Genomic DNA, 17,282 nt, shown 5'->3' with positions numbered 1-17,282 from the left:
TACCCTGAGAAAACCATAATTCAAAAAGAGTCATGTAAGCAACCTAGCCAGGACATGGAAGCAACCTAAGTGTCCATCAACAGATGAATGGATAAAGAAGATGTGGCACATATATACAATGGAATATTACTCAGCCATAAAAAGAAACGAAATTGAGTTATTTGTAGTGAGGTGGATGGACCTAGAGTCTGTCATACAGAATGAAGGAAGTCAGAAAGAGAAAAACAAATACTGTATGCTAACACATATATATGGAATCTAAGAAAAAAAGAATGGTCGTGAAGAACCTAGGGGCAAGACAGGAATAAAGACACAGACTTACTGGAGAATGGACTTGAGGATACGGGGAGGGGGAAGGGTAAGCTGGGACAAAGTGAGAGAGTAGCATGGGCATATATACACTACCAAATGTAAAAGAGATAGCTAGTGGGAAGCAGCCGCATAGCACAGGGAGATCAGCTCGGTGCTTTGTGACCACCTAGAGGGGTGGGATAGGGAGGGTGGGAGGGAGGGAGATGCAAGAGGGAAGAGATATGGGGACATATGTATATGTATAACTGATTCACTTTGTTATAAAGCAGAAACTAACACACCATTGTAAAGCAATTATACTTGAATGAAGATGTTAAAAAAAAAACCAAAAAAACAAAACAAAAAAACAAACAAACAAAAAGTTGAATTTGTTGGGAATAAAATTTACTAAAGAAATTGTGTGGTGAGCCAATATGCTGCTTAAAAAAAAAAAAAAAAGATAATATAGTTACAAAACTCAAATGGTACAAAAGTCTCTCACCTACCCTGTCTCAAGTCCAATTTCCCTCCCCAGAGGCAAGTAATGTTAACATATTCTTCTGTATCCTTCCAGAGGTAATGCGAGAACATAGGAACAAATATACACGTATGTTTTTGTTTTTCTGTTTTTACATGAATGGTGATTTGTTATTCACATTCTTCTGCACCTTGCTCCAGTGGGGTGTTGAGAGGGTTGAGTGATGAGTGGTGAAGTTGGAGAGGTAGCCAGGGCCACTTCTTGCAAATACCAGGGCCTTGCAAGGTATTTGGATTTTATCTCAGGTGACATGGGAAGCTCTTGGAGAGTTTTGAGCAGGATGTGGTTTTAAAAGTTCATTGTAGCTTTTGGGTCAAGAATAGACTAAAGCAAGATTTAAAGATTCTTAGAGAGACTAAACAGCTATAGAAGGGACCATATATTTTATAATCAGAAAAAATATTAAAAACATATTTTTGGAAGCTTGAACACCACCAGTGTTCTTCCATTGTGTCATTTTTCATGAAAATCAGCTGAATTTGATCTACACACTAGCTCGGATTGAGGGAGAACTAAAGGATTGAAGGATTACCTAAACTGAATAGGTCAGAGTAGGATCCAACAAGCTATACTTGTCTCTCAAAATGATTTCTTATTAACTCAGAATGAAATTAGATAACTAATTGTTATATAAGGTAAACTATAGAAATATGGTCTTAAGCTGTAATTAATACTGAAACTATTATTAATATAAAACAACCTCTAACATTTGGGTCATAGAATTTCTCTGACTTGGGGTATCTGCTGCTGCTCAACAAACCACCCCCAAAACTAAGTGACTTCAAGCAACAGTGAATTAAAGGTTAACGGGACTCAGCTGGGTGCTTCTTCACCACATGGTGAAGCTGAGGTCACACCCACAGCTTCACTCAACTTGGAGCTTGACTGGGCCTGTAACATTCAAGTTGGCTTCTTCCAGAGTCTCTCTCCACTTGATGTCAGTAATCTAGGTTGAGCCTGTTGACAGCATAGAGGCTGGCTTTCAGATGGGAGCTTTTCAAGATGACAAGTGCTTATCAAGCTTCTGCTTGCATCATGCTTTCTAATGGCCAAGCCCAGACTCTATGTAGGAGGGGACTAAAGAAGGGCATGAATGTTAGGACATATCATTCACCAGGGCCACCAATGTGATAGTCTACCACTTGCAGTCACAGGCCTTTTGAAGCTCTAAGGCACTTAGAATTCTGGCCTTTAAGATTATAGAATAACTGAGGCATGGAATCTTCCTGCCTGATTTGGTTACCTGTACACTGGACACATCCCTGCTTGAGAATCTTCTATGACTCTCTTTTACCTTTTCAGGGCACATGTTTTACATCTTCACTTCTATTTTGCTCTGAGAGTTCTTCCTGCCCCCATGTGCTTTGTATAAACTGCTGTTCTTTAGATAGATTCAGTGACAATTTGACTATTTTGTCTTGTTTATGTCTCTTCCTAAACATATAGTCAGTATAGTAACGGACACACGAGGTCCCTCTCCCCCTACACCTGATGGGTTTATTATTTCCTTTAAATTATTATCTGGCTGACTGAGATGCCCTTCATTCATCCTGTGTTAATCCAGTGCCTTGTCTGGGTAGCAGGGTAATAAGCCTTTGTTTTCAAGGTGCTTACGTTAGAGTGTGGGGAATGAGTAAGAAAGGAAACAAGAACAAAATAATTTCAGCAAGTGATAAATGCTGGGGAGAAAATAAAACAGGATAATGCGATAGAGAGTGAGGGGGCGTGGAGGTGGGGAGCCGCTCCAGTTTGCCTGGCAGATAGGGCCATTCTGAGGAAGGACATTTGAACTGAGACGAGGATGATGAGAAGCAGCCATCCATCCTGCCAGAGAGGGCAACCAACCATCCCCGTTGGCCTGGGCCTGAGAGATTTCTTGGGACATGGGACTTTCAGTGCTAAAACCACGACAGTCTCGGGCAAACCAGAACTAGTCCAGTCCAGGAAGAGGGATCAGCAAGTAGAGGCCTAGCGTACAGGCGTTTTGGAGGGGCGACAGAAGGCAGTGCGGCTGGAAGTGTGGTGAGAAAGGGGGAGCAGAGGCAGGCCAGCCAGGGAGGTCAGTGGATGTTGGACCCCATGGACCTTACCAGTAGGTTGGATTTTATTATAAGTGTGTTGGGAAGCTGCTGCAGGGTTTCAAACAGGGAAGGAGATGGTTTTATTTACATTTGTAAATAAATCATTGGCTGGTGTGTGGAGAGTAAAGCATATGGGGTCAAAGTGGAAACAGGGAGACCAGTTGAGAGGCTGGATGGTCATCGGGTTTGAGGTGGTGGCTTGGGCCAGGAAGGGAGCCAGAGGGAAGCTTCTCATCGTTACTAACTCTGTGCTGCCTCTTACTCCTCCCAGGCTCTTCCCCTCCTTTCTAAATCAGTAGTAGCTTCTTCATCCCAAAGAGCTTCTTAGCTAAGTACAGAGGTCCCCAGCTTTACCACTTGGGCACCGAAGCCCAGTCCTCCTTGCTTCTCACAGATGCTTTATCAGGTTTTCTTTTCAGTATTTTCAAAGTACTTGAACACAATGATATAATTTTTTTTCTTAAGTTATCTGTTGTTTTTCTCATAGGGCTAGACTGGGTAATGCTTTTGAATGCCAAGTGATTGATTTTTATCTGGATGCCTTTGAAGGGTCATATTTAGAGTTGTGCAGCATAACTAGAGCTATACTTGGTAAAGGGTAATCTAGCTGGGGGGGGGGGGTAAAATGACGTGGTAAGATGTGGACGTGTTAAATTTTAGGCGACAGCAGGCTGCTCCAGTCGAAATGCTGGGGAGTGGGAGGCAGTTGGAGAAGCGGCACTAGATCTCAGTAGCAAGGCTGGGTCTGTATATAGAAACGTGGGAGCCACCTCGGAGAGGTGGGATTGGATTTGGGCCAGGGCACCGATTTGTTTACTCAGCAAAGCTTCAAGTATTTATTGCGTGCCTCTGAGTGCTAGAAATGTTATGGTGAACAAGGCAGGCAGGGTCCCGGCTCTTGGGGAGCCAATATTCAGTTGGGGTGGGGAAGGTAGAAGGTCAAACAATAAATGAATTAATGAGTAAGATAATTTCAGAGAATGGTAAATGCTGTGCAGATAAAACTGGGTGATGTGCTCTGGCTTGTGGGGGGTGGGTGGGTGGGTGGAGGAGATTCCTCTTTAGATTGGTAATCATAGAAGACCTCTTTGAGGCGGTGACATTTTACCTGAGACCCGAATGATGGGAAGGAACCAGCCACACAGGAGGATCTAGGGACAGAGTGTTCCAGGCAGAGGTCTTAGACACCAGAGGCTGGGTCTAACTCTAAGCAAACTCCCATTTAGGTAAGTGGAGATGGGAACCAGCAAATAAGAGGAGAACAAGGAGGGCAGGAACTTTCTTGGCTTTGCTCATTAGAAGAGTCCCTTACACATAGGTAAGTGTTCATGTTAAAAAGAAACAAACTGGGATTGTGTTCTACCACCGAGACTGAGGAAGGACAACCTTAAGAGTTCTGGCAACCGTGGCACAACCTACACGGAAGTCAAAAAAAAGGTTGATTTTGGTTTTAGGTTACTCTCGGCCCATCAAGAATGTCCACTTGTTAGAGGGAGCTGAGTTAAGTAGCTGCAAAGTGTTAAAAAGCAGAGGGGAGGAAATAGAAACAGCATTTCAAGCTCTCTAAGAAACTCATTCCCTTACCATTTGTGAATGTCTTGTAAAAGCCTCCCCCCACCAGGTCCAGCCCCTCCGGGAACCTTGCCTGGCTGTGCTCCTCAATTTGCTCTCTTTCTCTTGCCTCTTCTCTGTTACCACCCTTTCACTTTGGACTTCTTTTTTGCTTTTTTACTTGCTTCTGGAAGCCTTGCCGCTTTATACTCCTGTTCTCTCTTATCTCTAGTCCTGCCCACCTTTGCTAGTGGCATCTGTTTCTGAGACTGCAGCCAGATCCAGGAGCCTGGGTCTGGAGGGGGCAGTGGGTACAGAGGCTGCATGAGATATATTTGAGACATTTGACACTGAGTGGGAGTGGAGAAGAGGGATGGTATTGCAATGGGCCACCAAGGTTTTGTTTAAGATCTCAGAGGCCTGTGAATATTTGACACCAGGAAATCAGAGAGGGAGACCTTGAGCGTGAAGGGGCAGATGGGAGATAACTGAGGGAGCAGTTAGAGAGGAGGCAGAGTGCTTCTTCCTTAAATAACATGAGGTGAAGTGCTTCTTCCTCTGGATTAAGAGGAAAGGAATAAATGAGGCTGGATACAAAGATTCTTGAGTGGGAAGAGAGATGAGTGGGAGCAGCTTATAGTAAGTGGTCTGGATCTTTTTAGCAATAAAGAAAGACAGGTGGTCTGCTTAAAGCCAAGCTCCAAATTTGGTGAAGGAATTTTGGAATCACCACTCCAGAGATTTTGCTGGGGAATAATCAAGTGATGAAGGAAGAACTGCCAAGTACCAGCAAGGATCCAGCTTAAACTGGCATATATTTTTAGCAGACAAAGTCTGCCTTTCTCCACGATTGCTCTGCCAATACCCGAGCAGCTGGGGCTAGTGTTGACTGCTGTTAATACAGAGTTTGGATTTTAGCCACTAATTATATTTCAAGAAGACATTATCCTCATGGTTGTACTTAATGGTAAATCAAGATCTGATTGATTTGTTTTCCTCTCATCTTACTTGTACCTGTCAGAAGTTTGTAATTAGTGAGAGCTGCCTGTGGAATTCAATATAAGGAATTTTAATCAACAGCCTTTCATAGAACCTATTAAACTTAGCTCATTACTTTTAAAATCTGGGCTATTATGAAAAATGAAAGCTCTCAAACTTCTCATAGCCTTCCTTTTGTTCTCAGTTTCTGTAGAGCACCTACTCAGGTACAATTTTGGGAAATGTTTTTGAGTAACCAGATGACAATAATACACTTCTCAAGTAGAAATTTGCTAAATGAATGGAAACAGATATCATTTAAGGACCTCTTTTTCTTTAAATATTAGGTTGAAAATGGTGTATTTGTAGCCAACCCGCTTCAGGAACGCACAATTCTAATGAGAAAAGAGGGCGAGTCTGCAAAAAGCATTAATGAGATGCTTCTGAGCAGACTTTCACGCTACCGAGCCTCGCCATCCGCAACGCTGGCTGCCCTTACCGGCTCCACCATCTCCAACACCCTGAAAGAGGACCAAGCAGGTAGGCTGCCCTTCGCTTTTCATATGTTTACCTTGTACAGCTCCATTCAGCTATATATATTTTTAAGACCTTATTTTTTAGAACAGTTTTAGGTTCGTAGCAAAATTAAAGGAAGGTACAGATTTCTCGTCTACCTCCTGCCCCCACACATGCACAGCCTCCCTTATTATCAACATCCCCACCAGAGTGGTCCATTTGTTACAGCTGATGAACCCACCCTGACACATCATAATCACCCAGAGTCCATAGTTCACCTTAGGGTTCACTCTTGGTCTTGTACATTCTGTGGGTTTGGACAAATGCATAATGACATGTGAGCATTATTATGGCATCATATACAGTGCTTTTATTGCTTTAAAAATCCTCTGTGCTCTACCTGTTCATCCCTCCCCACCCCCCAAGCCCTGGCCACCACTGATCTTTTTATTGTCTTCATAGTTTTGCCTTTTCCAGAATGTCATGTAATTGGATTTATACAGAATGTAGCCTTTTCATATTGGCTTCTTTCACTTAGTAATATGCCTTTAAGATTCCTCCATGCCTTTTCATGGCTTGATACATTCAGCTTGTGATTAGTGCATGCTGCCTGTGGAATTCAGGCAATACTTGTTATTGAGCACTTACAGTGTGCCATACAAAGCACTTTGCTTTACATAGTTCACCGTTTTTAATGTCCTTCCAGTCATTTTTCATTTTTTTAAATTCCAAGCTAATACATACTATTGGCTGTGGATGTGAATTAGCATGAATCTGTAATAATTCAAAGCAGCTCTGTGTTTAATTGTAAATACCTTATCATTACTGTTAGTATAAACTGTTTTCACGTTTAGCATCTGCTTCATGAATGTAAAAACTCACATTTAGCATCATCTTCGCTAAATACATTCTTTTTTTTTTAACATCTTTATTGGAATATAATTGTTTTACAATGTTGTGTTAGTTTCTGCTGTATAACAAAGTGAATCAGCTATATGTATACATATATCCCCATATCCCCTCCCTCTTGCATCTCCCTCCCACCCTCCCTATCCCACCCCTCTAGGTCACAAAGCACCGAACTGATCTCCCTGTGCTATGCAGCTGCTTCCCACTAGCCTAGCTATCTATTTTACATTTGGTAGTGTATATATGTCAATGCCACTCTCACACTTCGTCCCAGCTTACCCTTCCCCCCTCCCCCGTGTCCTCAAGTCCATTCTCTATGTCTGCGTCTTTATTCCTGTCCTGCCCCTAGGTTCATCAGAACCATTTTTTTTCTTTTTTTTTAGAACCATTTTTTTTGACTCCATATATATGCATTAGCATACGGTATTTGTTTTTCTCTTTCTGACTTACTTCACTCTGTATGACAGACTCTAGGTCCATCCACCTCACTACAAATAGTTCAATTTTATTTCTTTTTATGGCCGAGTAATATTCCATTGTATATATGTGCCACATCTTCTTTATCCATTCATCTGTTGCTGGACACTTAGGTTGCTTCCATGTCCTGGCTATTGTAAATAGTGCTGCAAGGAACATTGTGGTACATGTCTCTTTTTGAATTATGGTTTTCTCAGGGTATATGCCCAGTAGTGGGATTGCTGGGTCATATGGTAGTCCTATTTTTAGTTTTTCTAAATACATTCTTGACCAAGAAAATAAGAGGCAAACCTTCCACAACAGAGGTTGCTTTTTCTGGAATTTGGCATTTAGTGTTTGCACTTTAATATTTGAAAATAGATAGTATGTTTACAGAGTTTGAAAGTGAAAACAATATAAAAGGTATATGCAGAAAAATATTACTCTCGCGTCCTTGTATATTCAGTACTTGCCCCACCCTACCCCCATAGGTAGCTCTATTTATTAGTTTTTGTTTATCCTGGCAGTTTTTTTATGCAAAGAGAAATTAAATTAATTTAGAAAGACAAATTTATGTATTTTTATTGTCCTTCTTTTCTCAACAAAAGGTAGCCTTCTAAACACACTGTTCTGTACTTTTAAAGCAGGAATTCTTAACGGGGATAAGCCTTTCAGGAGTTCATAAACATGCTCTCCCAAAGTTTTAAATAACATATGTATCATCATAATTTTTATCAGATTTTCAGGGTCATTTATGACCCCCCCAAAGTCAAGAACCATTATTCTTGAGGAGTTTTCATATTACATACCAACTATATGAATTTATAACAAATCATGACCTGTAGTAAAAGATCAGGCTAGAAAAAGAGCCATGTATAGAAAAATGTATCTGAATTAATATATGTTTAATGAATTAAATGCAGTTTTATGCTTTAATCCTTTTATATATTGAAATGTTAGGAAGAGAAAATATTTGTGATTAATTCATTGTGAGACTATCAAATTTTAAATACTTATTAGTCCATATTAGAATTTAAGGATAGTATTTACTTCCACAGGTCTCTATTGTATCAAATATAAGTAGGGAATTTATTAATAGTTGTTATAACTTGGGTATGTGGATAATTTGAATTATAGGACATACTTTGTAGAGGACAGTCCTATTACCTAAATAAACATTTTCCTGACAAGCTGAAGGCTTGATCTAGGTTTGTCCCTTGGGAGAAAATTGAATACTAGCCTGCACAATACAAATACTAAAGGAATGTTTGTTACATAAGAAAACATGGGTGATATCAGAAAGTGGACTCAGAAGGCAAGGGTATATTTAGAATCCTGTGAAAACTGGTATCTGTACTCTAAACATGTGATTTCACTCATACTTTTATGCACATTCTCTATGTATTCATTTAACCTGAGGTTGCTACATAAAAATTCACCAGTTATAGGCTAAGTGAACTTTTGACAATTAGTTCAACATTCAGAGGGTCTAGGATTTTTTATTCTGTGATAAACTAATACCTATTACCATGTTAATAAGAGTATGTGTATTAAAAACATCTTGGTGAAAACCACGATTGTGTGGTTATGCTCTTTGTGTGGTTATGCTCACAAAGTTGCTAGTTTTTCAGTCGTTGCCCCTTTTGGGTTTCTTACGTATGGAAATTTATGCTACTGGATTTATGTCCTAAATGAAGAATATACTTGTTGGCAGCTTGGAATTTTAAAAAATGGAGCTTTTTAGAACCACAGGCATTCAAAGCAAATGACGGATTAGGTTTCACTTGTCTCATTTTTCTAATCTAAACCATCTAAAGATAATTTTATGTCTATGTAGGCAGTCATATTTTATACCTTGACAGCTTCCTAGGTAAAACACTCTGACTTTCTGTTGCCATCGTCAATCTTCACTGGACTAATATAAAGAAAATCATTAAATTCACCCTACATTTTCAGATCTGCCAGTGAGTAAGGGAAATTAAAGTACATTTTATACCTCTTGATTAGATACAATAATTATTTTCCTAATGATAGTTTATGTCACTGACCCTAAAGAAAAGAAAATACATCATGGGTTATAAATTCTGGAGACATAAAATTATTTTGTGATAGACATTGTGAAAGCTTTTATTAACTAGTTATGGGTTGAAATTTCTGGTAGATTCCATGTTCAGAGCTGTTTATAATGAATGTAATATCACAAACCTGTTAACAATTTGTTCTATATAAAATGAAAAGATCTCTACTGGAGCACAGTTTCCTAGGGGGAAACATACACAGTAGGATTCTTCTTTTATTTTGAGATTTAGTCCATGTGAGGGTTCATTCTTTTGAAAGATTTTTATTTTATTTATTTATTTATTTATTTATTTATTTTAACATCTTTATTGGAGTATAATTGCTCTACAATGGTGTGTTAGTTTCTGCGTTATAACAAAGTGAATCAGTCATACATATACATATATCCCCATATCTCCTCCCTCTTGCGTCTCCCTCCCACCCCTCTAGGTGGTCACAAAGCACCGAGCTGATCTCCCTGTGCTCTGTGGCTGCTTCCCACTAGCTATCGATTTTACATTTGGTGGTGTATATATGTCCATACCACTCTCTCACTTCGTCCCAGCTTACCCTTCCCCCTCCCCGTGTCCTCAGGTCCATTGAAAGATTTTTAAAAGGCATAAGGACATATTGAATACTGGGAACACCTTTGAGAAATGTTCAGATCATGTAACCAGGAAGCTTGGGACCAGGCTGTGGAGACAGAAGATCATTATTTTTCCCTTAGCTTATTATTTCTTGCTCTATTTTTTCACTCTGAGTATATTCTTGTTAGAATTGGGGGCCCCTTCGTTATACTCTAATTTGGTTTGGTAATCAAATTAATCTGTGTGTCAACTATTTCTGCTCACCATTTTCATTCCTTTTTACCAGCGAATACTAGCTGTGGGCTTCCTCTAAAAATGCTTCGGAAGACGCCCATTTACACCTGTGGTACATACTTGGTGATGCTGGTCCCACCTCCAGGGGGATCAGGCAGCTCTGCTACCCGGTCTCTTTTTGGTGGAACAAGTGGTTTGTCGTCTTTAAAAAGTAAGTGAAATTTATTTGTGGCTCTTTTCCCAATTTGTCCCTAACTTTTAAGGTTTTAAGGAAATTTAAGGTTTTTCCTAATAGTGATTTTACACTTGCTCTGTTTACAGGTGCTCTTTGATAACAAGAAAAAACCATATCAGTATAGTTATAGGCTAGGAGGAATTAAAAGTAGAATTTTTGAAGGTGGTATAATAGTACACTTCTGAAAACTATTGTCCTGTAAAATTACTAGAAATAATAATGAGGTCAGGAAGATTTAAGGAAATAAAATAATCTGTTGCCACTTTATTTACTGACACTGCAAGAACTCTACCCACTGGAGAGCTATGAAAATAAGTCTGTGAAATACCTCCATTTTAGGACACATAAAAATGTATATGATACAAAATAATATATGCAAAAATTCATTAATGTTAAGTGTACATATATATATTTTTTATGTATTTCTCTTTTTTTTTAACATCTTTATTGGAGTATAATTGCTTTACAATGTTGTGTTAGTTTCTGCTGTATAACAAAGTGAATCAGCTATACATATGCCGCCGCATAGCACAGAGAGATCAGCTCGGTGCTTTGTGACCACCTAGAGGGGTGGGATAGGGAGGATGGGAGGGAGACACAAGAGGGAAGGGATATGGGGATATAAGTGTACATATATTTTTATAAAAGAGGGAAGCATACTATAGTAATTAAAGCAATGTGATTTTGGCTTCAGAGTGGACAAATAGTTAAATTGAAAATAATATAGGGCTTCCCTGGTGGTGCAGTGGTTAAGAATCTGCCTGCCAATGTAGGGGACACAGGTTCAAGCCCTGGTCGGGGAAGATCCCACATGCCGCGGAGCACCTAAGCCCGTGTGCCACAACTACTGAGCCTGCACTCTAAAGCCTGCGAGCCACAACTACTAAGCCCGTGTGCCACAACTACTGAAACCCATGTGCCTAGAGCCCATGCTTCATAACAAGAGAAGCCACCACAATGAGAAGCCTGCGCACTGCAACGAAGAGTAGCCCCTGCTCTCCGCAACCAGAGAAAAGCCCTCGGGCAGCAACAAAGACCCAACTCAGCCAAAAAATAAATAAATACATAAAATAAAAATAAATCAATTTTAAAAAAAAGAAAATAATATAGAATAAAAAAATGTTCCTTTTACATTGCCATTTTCTGTCTTTCTTACCTTAGGGACATCATTTAACCCCTCTGAGCCTCAGTTTTCCCATCTGTAAAAAATAAAAGGCCAATAGTATCTCACACCATTGTTTGGTGATCATATGCAATAAAGTATGTTAGAGTATTTCTAAAATCAAAAACAAACCCAAAATATTCCTTTTATATATGGTAACACCTTTTTTTTAACATTCCTTTTCTCCTTAAAATTTGTTTAGGCACATAAAATTAAAATGTTTTAAAATCAGTTTACTTATTTTCATTTCCCCAAATTTTATATTCTGTCTTTTTAAAATAATTTACTTACAGTAATTCCACTGAAGGATTATATTTCACATTTAGATGTTTAAAAAAGCATTTCTTACCCCAACTTTAACCTGCAGATATAAATTTAACCTCAGCAGCTTAAATAAAACCATTTATCTAGTATCAACTTAACTTTTAGGCCATTTCAAGTAGTTGCACGTGTTTGGGATTTAGATACTCATAACTCCAAAACTCTTTTGTCTTTACTTTTTAAAAATTAATTTATTTAAATATTTATTTTCTTTATTTGGTTGCACCAGGTCTTGGTTACAGCAGGCGTGCTCCTTAGTTGCAGCTTGCAGGCTCCTTAGTTGCCGCTGGCTGGCTCCTTAGTTACGGCCAGCAGGATCCTTAGTTGCGGCCAGTGGGCTCCTTGGTTGCGGCTCGCCGGCTCCTTAGTTGCGGCACGTGGGGTCCTTAGTTGCGGCAGGCAGGCTCCTTAGTTGTGGCTCGCAGGCTTCTGGGTTGCAGCTCGCCAGCTCCTTAGTTGTGGCATGCGAATTCTTAGTTGCGACATGCATACGGCATCTAGTTCCCTTACCGGGGATCGAACCCGGGCTCCCTGCATTGGGAGCGCGGAGTCTTAACCACTGCACCACCAGGGAAGTCCTCTCTTTTGCTTTTAGAATTAAATGGTTTAGACTTTTTCTCAACAGCCTGTTTTCTGTAACATGTGACCAGGATGCCCCCTTTAGCCCTCAGGTAAATGATGTAAATTTACTACTCTCTTTTAAAAAAAAAAAAAATAACAGCTTTATTGAGTTGTAACTTACATACCATAAAATTTACCCCTTTAAAGTATACAGTTCAGTGATTTTTAATATATTCAGAGTTGTCCAACCATCACCACAATCTAATTCTAGAACATTTCCATCACTCCAAAAAGATACCCCATACCCATTAGCAATCACTCCTTTTATCCCCCCTTTTCCCCAGCCCCTGGCATCCACCAATCTACTTTCTGACTCTATGGATTTACCTATTCTGGACTTTTCAAATTTATGGAATTATACAATATATGTGCTTTTGTGACTGGCTTTTTTTTTTTTTTTTTTTTAAGCATAATGTTTCCAAGGTTCATCCATGTTGTAGCACAAATCATTACTTCATTTCTTTTTATGGCCAAATCATACTTGATTGTATGAATATAATCCATTGACATTTGAGTTGTTTCTGCTTTTTGAACTGTTTTGAATAATGTTGCTCTGAATATTCACGTACAAGTTTTTGCGTAGACACGTTGTCATTTCTCTTGGGTATATGTGTAGGAGTAGAATTCTGGGTCATGTGGTACCTGTATGTTTAAGCTTCAGAGGGACTGCTAAACTGTTTTCCAGAACGGCTGTACCATTTTAGAGTCTCATTAGCAACAGCTCCAATTTTTCCACATCCTCTCTGACATTTGTTATTTTCTTTTTTTTTTTTTAATAGCTGTACTCCATAGTGGGTATGAAGTGGTATCTCATTGTGGTTTTGATTTGCATTTCCCTAACAAGTAATGATGTTGAACATCTTTTCTTGTGCTGATTGGCCATTTGTATATGTTCTTTGGAGAAATATCTATTCAAATCCTTTGTCCATTTTAAAATTGGGTTATTTGTCTTTTTATTGACCATTAATCATCTGAAACTGTTTTTTAGTATCCTTGGCATGGTTTTTTCCACTCAACTGAAATTAGCCCCATTTGATTAAAACAGGCCTTCACGGTGCCATTTTTTTCATGAGGATATAGCTTACCCAGTGATTCTATTTTAGACCAACAAATAAATAAATGCTTAAATTTCTTCTATGTCCTATTCCACACTGGTCACTGTGGTGGCTACTCAGTGAGTGGGAAAAGTGGTGCTTGCCTTGAGGATCTCATAGTCTGGTTGGGAGAAACGATGCAGGTGTGTGAAACAACTAGAAAATGATATACAATGCTGTATCACTGCCTGAACCATGGGGAGCAGGTGTAAGTGCTGCAGAATCAGAGGAAGAATGGGTCATTGTTGAGTGGGGTAGAGGGGAGAGACTTCATGAAGTTTTGAGTTTAAGTCATGAAAAATGGCTATTATTCATATAAGTGGCCACATGGGGAAAGGCATATGCATGGTAAATACAATGAAAAAGAGATTTGGAGAAAACCATTTTGTTGGTGTGCAGGACAGAACAATAGAAAATAGAAAAGAAACAAAGAGTACAGTTTAGATTATAGCTCAAGTCAGGCGTGATGAGAATCTGGATTACTAGGGTGATGGGAATAAGAAAAAGGAACTTGAGAGACAGTGCTAGAATTTTCTGTTGGAAAGTGGGGAAGAAAGTTATATCAATAATAGCAGCTAGGCCCTTCTGCCATGGCAGCCATTGAAGAGCAGCCGCCATGGCTCCTTGCTGCCCCATGGCCGTGGGCCTCAACAAGGGCCACCAGGTGACCAAGAACATGAGCAAGCTGAGGCATAGCCCTGCAAGATGTGATCCAAAAGGTGTGTGGCTTTGCCCCTTAGGAGCTGCATGCCATGGAGCGGCATGCCAGGGTCTCCAAGAACAAGCAGGCCCTCAAGTTCATCCAGAAAAGGGTGGGGACATACATCTGTGCCAAGAGGAAGAAAGAGGAGCTGAGGAGTGTCCTGGCTGCCATGAGGAAAGCAGCAGCCACAATAAAACCTTTTCAGAAAAAAAAAAAAAAAGCAGATCCTTGATATATTTTAACTCATTTAATCTTCACAATAACTGTATAAAGTAGGTAACTTTTATTATCTCCACTTTACACATGGGGAAACTGAGAGGTTCAGTAAATTTCCCAGGGTCACACAGAAGTGGTAGAGCTGGAATTCAAATTCAGAATCCTAAAGCTCATGCTTGTCATCACTACACTTCCCTGTGTTAAGGGAAAAGGCCGAAGTGTTTCCAAGTTTTAGAGCCAGGGCTTGGAAGGATAGCAACTAAACATCCACTAACCTGTTTTGAGCACCAAATATATGTAAAGTATTTCTTGTAAATATTGTTACCTTGTGATGTTAATAATCATAACCCCTCTTGCAATTACCCTTTTGACAATCTATCTTGAAAAAAACCTGTATGTAAAAGTTGCCATTTTAAAAACACTTTCAAAAATATGGTTCACTGTATTGGAAAAGGCTTTATGACCGTTTTCTTTTTGTGGTCTTAATGTGTGTCTTTTGTCTCCTCATTGTTACCACCAATAGACAACCAAAAAAGATGTGATTTTTATAAAGTCTTGTTAAGAGGCTAAAGTTTAAGCTAACCATCATCTTAAGGCTTATTAAACAGCTTAATATTTGTTTCTGAAGTCCTAGCTTCTAGCTTGGTGTATAATATTTCGGATGGTCAATTCACAAGTCGTGCTGATCTCATAGATGCTGCTGGAAGCTCATTGGGGCGTGGTGCTCTTGTACCAGGATTGGGTAAGAAATAAATGCCCACATTTATTTTCCTTGGAAAATTCAAAATTTAAGCAAGTTCTCTTAAAAAATCTTGCTAATTCTCTATGGTATTCTAGTTTCCTTGAAAGAATTTTTTTATGCTACTCTTTAATTGTGAGGATTAATACAAGCAATTGTCATATGTGAAATTCCTCTGCATAAATTACTATTGAAGATACTGTCCATTAGGTTGTGTAATGTTGTCTGTAACAAATTCTTCTTAAAGTTCATGCCATAAAAAGTTTTCTTTCCCCTGAGGGATTAGTATACTTCTTATTGTTAGAAAATGAGCATTATGTTAGCGCATTGGATTTTCTCTTTGCCTTGGCACCTAGGAGCTCATATCTAAGTTTTGGGCTCAGTTACTAAGGCTTTTACTGTGTGTTAATGTTAATTAGTCCTGTTGTACCTGGGTTTTACTGTAAGCCACTTAAATCCTTTTTGGAATTAAAAAGGTCACATGTAAGTCAGTTACTAAAAACTTTCTATTCCATGAGACTTATTCCATTCTCACATATGAGTTAAGCCAAGTAGACATTGAATCCTGCCTTCCTACTGAGCCCCAATCTAATGCTTTGCCAGCATTGGGGGGTTGTGGGATGTGGCTTGCCAGCACTGAGGAGAATCCTTGCCCTTTCATTCTTTAGCACTGCTTATGAGAAGTATGTATCAAGCACTAGATGGTATGATAGTTGAATAAAGGATGTTCTTTTTGCAGGTGCCTGTTACGATACAGTGAACAACATGCTATGGACATGCTCGAATGACTATATAGATCAATGGTGTAATCCTGGGAATCAGGCCTTCCATTACGTCTGTCAGAGACTTGGAGTCAGCCATATCATCACTGAGCCCAAAGGTGAGGTGCACTCATAGTCCTACAGGAAGAGATTTTCCCCCCATGAAATAGGAGAGAGTACAGCAGCATTAGTAAGTGGGAACATAGCCTAAGCAGCAAAATGTGTCAACAGCCTTCCCTCTTTGAATTTAGAAACCTAGAATTCTTATTATCTGATTGGTTTATGATTAAGTAAATAAGTGTGTAAATAAATAGAGCTTTTGAGGTGGTCCACAGACTTTTTTAAAGGAAAATTATGTCCCTTCTGAAATTGTCAGAACTTTGGGACAGAAGTTCGTTCTTTATTTGTACTTGGCATGGGATTATATATGCTGTTATAATGTTTTGCATTAATAACAACTTACTTATACACAAACTTACAATTTTGATAGACTATCTGGTAAAGGACCTTTATATTTCTTAATATTAAGATTCTTAATATAAGTTAATATTAACGTAAAATCTTTTGACTTCAAAGTCAACTATAGTGGTATATATGGTGTAGCGAGTAGCTCAGCAAATCCTCTCCTGATAAAGCAATGATAAAATGGACTGAATTACCAAAAATAACTATTTCTATAAAATTAAAATGCCAACTAAAAAAAAATTAACTATTTCTAGGCTCTGGAAGTTGACCAAAGGCATATACCAAATTGAGATGCGGTATTCATAAAAAAAAACCCACTGAACTTTGGCTAAGAACAGTAGAAGTCTGTGATGTTCTTAGCTGCGGACACTCCTGTCTCCTACCTTAAGCTCGGTCAGTGCAGTAATTCCATCAGGGTGGGGCAGATCATGGAAGCCAGCAGCTTGGCTGCCAGAAGGGGCTGACTGATTTGGAGCAGAGCATGGAAAAAAACTCACACACAGCAGCAATGTCAGTAACAGTAGTGGTCTCGGTGGCAAACAAACAGAGACAACCAGTGGCTTAGCTAGCCTGAGGTTGTGGTCCTGGTTAGGGCAAGCATCGAACCAGCAAACTAGCCAGAAATTTACTAGTGAGATGTGGGTAGTGAGAAAGCTACAAAGGGCCTTCGTAAGCTCCCCAAACATCTGCATAGAAGAAGCCAGAGAAGGCCCAAGCTGTTCACACAAGCCTGGCTGAAAATGAGCCTGCATACACATGCAGAGAT

At 39.4% G+C, this 17,282-nt stretch overlaps 1 protein-coding gene and 1 pseudogene across 8 annotated transcripts in view; both read left to right on the top strand.

Annotated features, from left to right (window-relative positions):
- HECTD4 (HECT domain E3 ubiquitin protein ligase 4) overlaps positions 1 to 17,282 on the top strand; it is a 194,701-nt gene that overhangs the window by 72,510 nt on the left and 104,909 nt on the right. For all 8 annotated transcript variants that reach the window (XM_061170219.1, XM_061170217.1, XM_061170218.1 and 5 more), the window contains 4 exons: positions 5,787 to 5,979; positions 10,252 to 10,410; positions 15,180 to 15,293; positions 16,030 to 16,170. In XM_061170219.1, coding sequence (XP_061026202.1) covers positions 5,787 to 5,979; positions 10,252 to 10,410; positions 15,180 to 15,293; positions 16,030 to 16,170 — 607 coding nt within the window. The remainder of the gene's footprint in view (positions 1 to 5,786; positions 5,980 to 10,251; positions 10,411 to 15,179; positions 15,294 to 16,029; positions 16,171 to 17,282) is intronic.
- LOC133075729 (large ribosomal subunit protein eL36-like) lies at positions 14,249 to 14,525 on the top strand (annotated as a pseudogene).

The sequence above is a fragment of the Eubalaena glacialis genome, chromosome 15 (genome assembly GCF_028564815.1).
Source record: "Eubalaena glacialis isolate mEubGla1 chromosome 15, mEubGla1.1.hap2.+ XY, whole genome shotgun sequence".
NCBI classification, from domain to species: domain Eukaryota; kingdom Metazoa; phylum Chordata; class Mammalia; order Artiodactyla; family Balaenidae; genus Eubalaena; species Eubalaena glacialis.
This window is presented reverse-complemented; position numbering and strand designations above follow the sequence as displayed.